The sequence below is a fragment of the Plasmopara halstedii genome, assembly GCF_900000015.1.
Source record: "Plasmopara halstedii genome assembly, contig: Scaffold_2061, whole genome shotgun sequence".
NCBI classification, from domain to species: Eukaryota; Oomycota; class Peronosporomycetes; order Peronosporales; family Peronosporaceae; genus Plasmopara; species Plasmopara halstedii.
In genome coordinates, this window is record NW_020188969.1 from 632,347 (window position 1) to 638,740 (window position 6,394).

Genomic DNA, 6,394 nt, shown 5'->3' on the forward strand with positions numbered 1-6,394 from the left:
GAAACTGAGTCGGCACCACGTACTAGTTCGTCCATGGGAATGCCGGACGCTACGCTAGCATTTGCCAATCGAGCTCCGTCAACGTGGAGGCGAAGATTGCGCTTATGACACAATTGCTCTAGTGTACGAACGAATTGTTGCGGTAGAACGCGTCCTCCACAAGTATTTTGTGTATTTTCGATTGTCACAAGGCTCGTGCGTGGATAATGCGGATCGTCGGCTCGAATAGCATTTTGAACATCTTTAATGTCAAGTGTTCCATCTCGTTGATTCTCGACTGTATGCAAACTTACTCCCATATATGCTTTAAGAGTAGGAAAAGCAGTCAGATCATTACTTATAACGACTATATTGCTGTGGCTTTCTTACCACTGGCCCCTGCGCCTTCGTATAGAAAGATATGAGCCTTATCTCCGCATATAATCTCTTCTCCTCGACGGCAATGTGTGCCGATAGCAATAAGATTCGACATGGTTCCACTAAGGATAGATAAAACATCGTTAATGTGAACAGGTTTAACCAGTAGATTGAACGTACGAAGGCACGTAGAGTGCTGCTGACTTGCCGAGTCGTTCGGCTGCCACTTTTTCAAGCCGATTGACCGACGGATCCGCACCAAAGACATCGTCACCTACATCAGCTGCTGCAATCACCTGACGCATAGCAATCGTAGGACATGTCACGGTGTCCGACAAGAGATTGACAATACTTCGTGATATCTTAGGCATCTCAACTTTAAATCAAGACCGGAATAGACTATGACTTTCGGATCTCTAATCTAGTCATCTTTAAACTGATAAGATGGTATATTTTCTAAGAAGAACGCTGCCTTATAATACACGCTAGCAAAATGGTCATCAAGTATCCTAATCTCCCGGCTCGCAGCGCCCACAGACAAGGGGCAACGGCGGGCAAGGCTCGTGAGGGCACCTAACGTTACTTGTACATCGAAGGAAGCTTTCTTCCGACTCTCCGCGCTACGAAATATAGAGAAACTCCACGAGTTCTGACATTCTACACACCACAACACTTGGTCGACGCCACAACACCGCTTGCTCATTGCTCCATGTCTCCTACTTGCGGACAACTGCTTGCCATCTTTGTGCTGCCCGGTAACTAACTACCAAGCGCTATTATCCTCTCCACCACGGGAGCCACCACTACGACCGCCACCACCATAGCCACCGCCACCACCACCACCGTAACCACCACTGTAACCACCGCCATACCCACTACCACCATAGCCACCGCCGTTACGACTTCCACCACCACCACGTTCTTCATTACGGAAATCTCTAGCACCAAAGCGAGAACCACCGCGTCCACCACGTCCGCCACGGCCGCTGCGGCTACCACCACCACGATAGCCACTATTAGCCATCTGGTCAAGAAATGCTGGGATCTCCTGGCCATTCTCAGCCATCAATTCATACATTTCACGGGCAATATTTCGGTTTTTTTCATTCATCATTGATAGTGCATATCCAACATTTCCTACACGACCAGTACGTCCAATACGATGAACATAATCATCGATATTATTCGGTAAGTCAAAGTTAATAACTTGAGTCACTCCATCAATATCAAGACCACGGGCCGCTACATCCGTCGCTACAAGTACAGGTGTACGACCCGATTTAAAGCTCGCAAGAGCCTGTTCACGCTCACGTTGTGAACGATCTCCATGAATGGAAGTAGCCGGAAATCCTTCCCGACACAACATGTCTTCCAAGAAATCAGCACCACGTTTTGTTTCGACAAAGACTAAGATAAGACCATCTTGAACTTGGTTTAAAAAACGAACCAAATAGTCCTCCTTATCATACTGTTCAATATACTCAACCGTTTGTTTTACATCCTTTGACGCCGAGCCTACACGACCAACTGTAAGGAAAATATAGTCACGTAAGAAATCCGATGCAAGACGTTGAATCTCGCGTGGGAACGTTGCACTAAACATAAAAGTTTGACGTTCTCTAGGCATATCTTCTTGTTCAACAATACGACGAATCTGAGGCTCAAATCCCATATCAAGCATACGATCAGCTTCGTCTAAAATCAAAAAACGGATACAAGAGAGTGATATACGTCCACGTTCCATCAAATCAACAAGACGGCCAGGAGTAGCAACTAAAAGATCGCAACCACGCTCCAATTCCCGTAATTGACGACCAACTTCTGCACCACCATAAATTACAACAGGTGCAATACCCGTACAATAGCAAAACTTTTTTGCTTCATCATGAATTTGAGATGCCAACTCCCGCGTAGGTGAGAGAATTAATCCAGCAGGAAAAATCTTACGTGTTCGCCCGTGCCCAACATCAGGTGGTGGAGTGCCACCTACACGTAACATTGCAGCAAGAGTTGGAAATAAGAAACCACCGGTTTTACCTGAGCCCGTTTGAGCACATGCCATCATATCACGACCCGCTAATCCAATTGGAATCGAATACTTTTGTACTGGTGTAGGTTTCGCGTATTTACACAATTCAAGATTCCGAATAACTTCCGGACCAAGTTGTTCTTCCGAGAAATCATTCACTGGGTCCGGCACGTTTTCACCACTTGTTTCAACAGGAATGTCGTCGTACTTGTCAAAATTAATACCCGACGATTTTGCATCGCCAAATAATTCGTGCTCTAATCGCTCGTTGCGACGCACATCACCGTGATAACCTAATTCATTAACACGAGCAATACCAGCACCCCCTCCGCGACCGTAACCACCTCCGTAGCCACTACGACGGTCATCATTGTAACCGCCACGACGATCAACTTCAAATCCAGACCAGCGAGAGTTTGTAGCACGTGGTGGTCCGTCTCCACGCTCATTTGAGCCACTACGAGTGCCGTAGCCTTCGCGAGAACCACTGCGTCGGTCGTAGCCGCTGTTTCCACCACGACGATCATCATTTCCACCGCGACGATCATCTTCATTTCTGTTGCGGTATCCACCGCCACCGCCACGCATATGAGGCGGTACGTATGTAGATCTTCCTATAGAGTGACATGATAAAGATACAGGCCACGTCAGTCTAAAATTCAAAATGATCTTTGAACATGTTATGGGCTAAGCGATGAGTATTAAGCATTGAGAGGATAATGCTTGAGTCGTAACATGCTAATTGGTTTAAAGACGCACCTTTTTCCGCCATAATAGTCGCTCCTTCTTTCTGCTTAGGACTTCTTGTTCACAATACTGAATGGGGGGTCGCAGTAGCCTCTACACCATTGAATTTATAAGTGGTATAGTGGCGAGTTTTAATTTGTTAAAAACATTTGGAGATGTCATTTGTATTGGTCAAGAATATGCTCAAAGGACTAATCTCCGAATCAAGTCCACTTGGCTACTCTCCCGGCATTTTATTAAATTACTTTGTAGATATGACGAATAAAGTTTGATCAGGAAAATGGGTGAAATGTGATGTGGTCTAGATTTTAGTATATTCTTGACATTAGAGTAAGAAATTATTATTATAGCATACGTCTTTTTATAGATGCGCTATTTACCCATTTTAAACTTAGAAGTTGAAGGTAAACATGCTATGTCTGAGCGCTGATACTCAGCAGCAGGAGAGTGAGACACAACAGCAACGATACAATTGCCGGGAAATCTGCATTGAAGTGTTACTTCATGCGACAAAACTTAGTGTCGGCAAGCATGAACATCTCTCGCATTATTTGAAGCGGATCACACACTTAACATTGAATGGAAACGTCAACATTAGCTTAAAAAAAGAACAAAATGCGGCTGGACCCATTTGCAAGATTCAAAATTTGCACCATTGTCCTAATCTCAAGGTGTTGTATCTGTACGACAATACTATTGAGACCATCGAAAACCTTGATGTGGTGCCACAGCTTACTCATCTTTATCTACAAAACAATAAAGTACAAAAAATTGAAAATCTTGAATCGCTGGCGCTATTGGAGAAGTTGTATCTTGACAACAATAATATTGTGAAATTAGAAGGTTTGCGGAACTGCTTTCAATTAAAAGAATTGTCTTTGGCAAATCAAGATGTTCCGCTTGACAAGCACTTTTCGTTTGAGGAGGATACGATGCAGACTTTGGCGGTAAACTTGTTTTAGTAACTGATTGACATGCCTTTTGCTCTTATTGACGCTTCTATATTTTTTGGGATTTTATTGTAGTGCTCCCTGCGAGTATTAGACCTTTCAAATTGTCGTGTGGTTTCATTGGCACCAATAATAAAATTTCGCTGTTTGGAGCAACTTGACGTGTCCAAGAATCTCATTTACGGTCTAGAAGAAGTCTTTGGATTGGTTCAAGGTATTACATCGCTTGTGGAGCTCGATTTACGAGGCAATGAGGTCACTTTGATGGCCAAATATCGTGAAAAACTTATTACGTTCTCCTCATCACGTTTGAGTGTGTTGATTTATGCGAATAATTGTGTGGAAACTCGGAAATAATTATATATTGTGTCGTATTGTGTAGCATTGCTGGATAAGAAAAGTATTGATCCCAACCAGCGACGTATGATGCAGTCGCACCTTGCACACAAGTATAGGTACGATCAAGATGATAACTTGATAGCATTTGGTCTAATCATCTATGCTTTAGGAAGCGTATGAAGTCAAGTTCACGTCATCAGAATCTTATATCGAGTGAAGATACACGAGATGAGCGTAACAAATCAACAAAACTATCAAACTTCGGTCCAACTGGAAAGCATCTTCGCTGCAAGCAGGTTTTTTCTTTTCATATTAAGGATTGCCTCGAAAGCGATGATCTAAAAATTGCAGGTGCATCGTGCAATCCCAACAGCTCAGCTTTACTACTACATACTAATAATAATGATGAAAAGGATGAGTAACAGAAGCAAAATGGATTCAGTTTCTTCTTGTTTAATTTTTCTTGAGGCCATAGGCAAGCAATGACCCCATAGTTACAGCGATACCCGCTACAAGCCCGAGTAAAATCTGTTTCTGGTCCTTTGACAACGTCAACATGGTCGAATTCTTGACGAATTGTGGAGTCAGACGTGGATTCTCGAGAAATTCGGCAATTAATACGGCGTTGAGCGCTGCACCACGCAGAAGCTGATCGCCTGACACAAAGAGCTCGAGACCATGGTCGCCAAAGACTAAACTTTTGCGAAGTCGACCAGCTTCAATATTAAACTTCTTGGTAGCAGTTTTTGGCATAGGATAGCGCAAATTCTCGGGTTCATCAACAAGATCTACACCATCTGCTTTGGCCAAAAGCTCACGAGCACGAGAGATGTTCACACGCTTCACTGTCTCAATTGTAAGCGCTTCTGAGTGTGCACGCATGATTGGAATACGCGCCGCCGTACAACTCACAGCTAATTTAGGTTCGTTAAAGATCTTGCGCGTTTCCCATGTCACCTTCATCTCTTCTTTAGTATATCCATTCTCCTGGAATTTGTCAATATGTGGAATGAGATTGAATGGAAGAGGATACGAAAAGACCTTGTAAATAACAGGTTCATCAGCTAAATAAGCTTTGGTTCCATCAGCCAACTCCTCCATTCCAGCATTTCCAGCACCACTTGCTGCCTGGTACGTAGACACAATAAGTCGTTTAATTCCAAACTCGCAGTGTAAAGGCCAAAGCGCCATAGCAGCAATAGCTGTTGTACAATTTGGATTAGCAATGAGCTTGTGTTGCAGCTGGCCACGCTTTTGAAGAAGGACGTGACCATTAATCTCTGGAATGACAAGTGGAATATCCGGATCACAACGAAAAGCCGACGAATTATCAATCACGACAGGACCATTCGGTATTGCAGCCAGCTCTTTTGCGTGTTGTAGTGAAAATTCTCCTGATACGGCCATAAAAACGTAATCGAGCTTTGCTGCCTTTTCCACAGAAAAGAGCGACATGGTGATGCTGCCAAAGGGCGTATCAACCTTTTTACCAGCCGAGCGCGACGAGGCAAACAGTACCAATTGCTTTACCGGAAATTTTAGTGCGGCCAACACCGAAATGATCTCGATGCCGACAGCACCTGTAGCTCCGCATATTCCGATACACTTGCCGTTGCGTTCCATGACCAGACACTTCGGAGGGGATTATGCTAGCTGAAAACCGGTATGTGGCCACTATTTATCTTGATATACCGATATCAGTATTACCTTATTACCCGCTAAAAACAATCCAAAGTTTATGTATTCAATGACTTTTAAGATATCTCCTCAATGAGATTCTCCCGCTCGCTCTTTTGATACTCCATATTCACTCTTTCTGCTGCAATGAATTCTTTATTACGGACGAGAACATCGTCAATGGTCAATTACTGACATAAACTTCGAGCTTTTATATCCATCTTCTTCATTACAACTGCCTATGCTATAAACGTTGTTGAAACTTGCTTGTTCAGCTCATCAAGATGTAAATTTT

At 43.6% G+C, this 6,394-nt stretch overlaps 4 protein-coding genes across 4 annotated transcripts in view; 1 reads left to right on the forward strand and 3 right to left on the reverse strand.

The window, feature by feature from the left end:
- The window catches only part of PHALS_02646 (l-allo-threonine aldolase), a gene marked incomplete at both ends in the record, with an annotated part of 802 nt that extends 74 nt beyond the window's left edge, over window positions 1–728 (reverse strand). Inside the window, 3 exons of the mRNA XM_024717065.1 lie at window positions 24–304; window positions 370–479; window positions 538–728. Of these exons, the coding sequence (XP_024582601.1) occupies window positions 24–304; window positions 370–479; window positions 538–728 (582 nt within the window). The remainder of the gene's footprint in view (window positions 1–23; window positions 305–369; window positions 480–537) is intronic.
- Window positions 729–1,120: 392 nt separating this feature from the next.
- Window positions 1,121–3,158, reverse strand: PHALS_02647 (dead deah box rna; the record flags this gene model as incomplete). Its single annotated transcript, XM_024717066.1, has 2 exons — window positions 1,121–3,000; window positions 3,146–3,158. 2 exons carry the CDS (start codon window positions 3,156–3,158, stop codon window positions 1,121–1,123), a joined length of 1,893 nt encoding a protein of 630 aa, XP_024582602.1.
- A 385-nt stretch (window positions 3,159–3,543) lies between these two features.
- On the forward strand, window positions 3,544–4,840 carry PHALS_02648 (Protein phosphatase 1, regulatory subunit, and related proteins; the record flags this gene model as incomplete). The annotated part of the gene is made up of 5 exons (XM_024717067.1): window positions 3,544–4,080; window positions 4,159–4,396; window positions 4,466–4,538; window positions 4,592–4,773; window positions 4,836–4,840. 5 exons carry the CDS (start codon window positions 3,544–3,546, stop codon window positions 4,838–4,840), a joined length of 1,035 nt encoding a protein of 344 aa, XP_024582603.1.
- A 35-nt stretch (window positions 4,841–4,875) lies between these two features.
- PHALS_02649 (aspartate-semialdehyde dehydrogenase) lies at window positions 4,876–6,045 on the reverse strand (the record flags this gene model as incomplete). Its single annotated transcript, XM_024717069.1, has 1 exon — window positions 4,876–6,045. The coding sequence occupies one exon, from the start codon at window positions 6,043–6,045 to the stop codon at window positions 4,876–4,878; it is 1,170 nt and encodes a 389-aa protein (XP_024582604.1).
- Window positions 6,046–6,394: the final 349 nt, after the last annotated feature.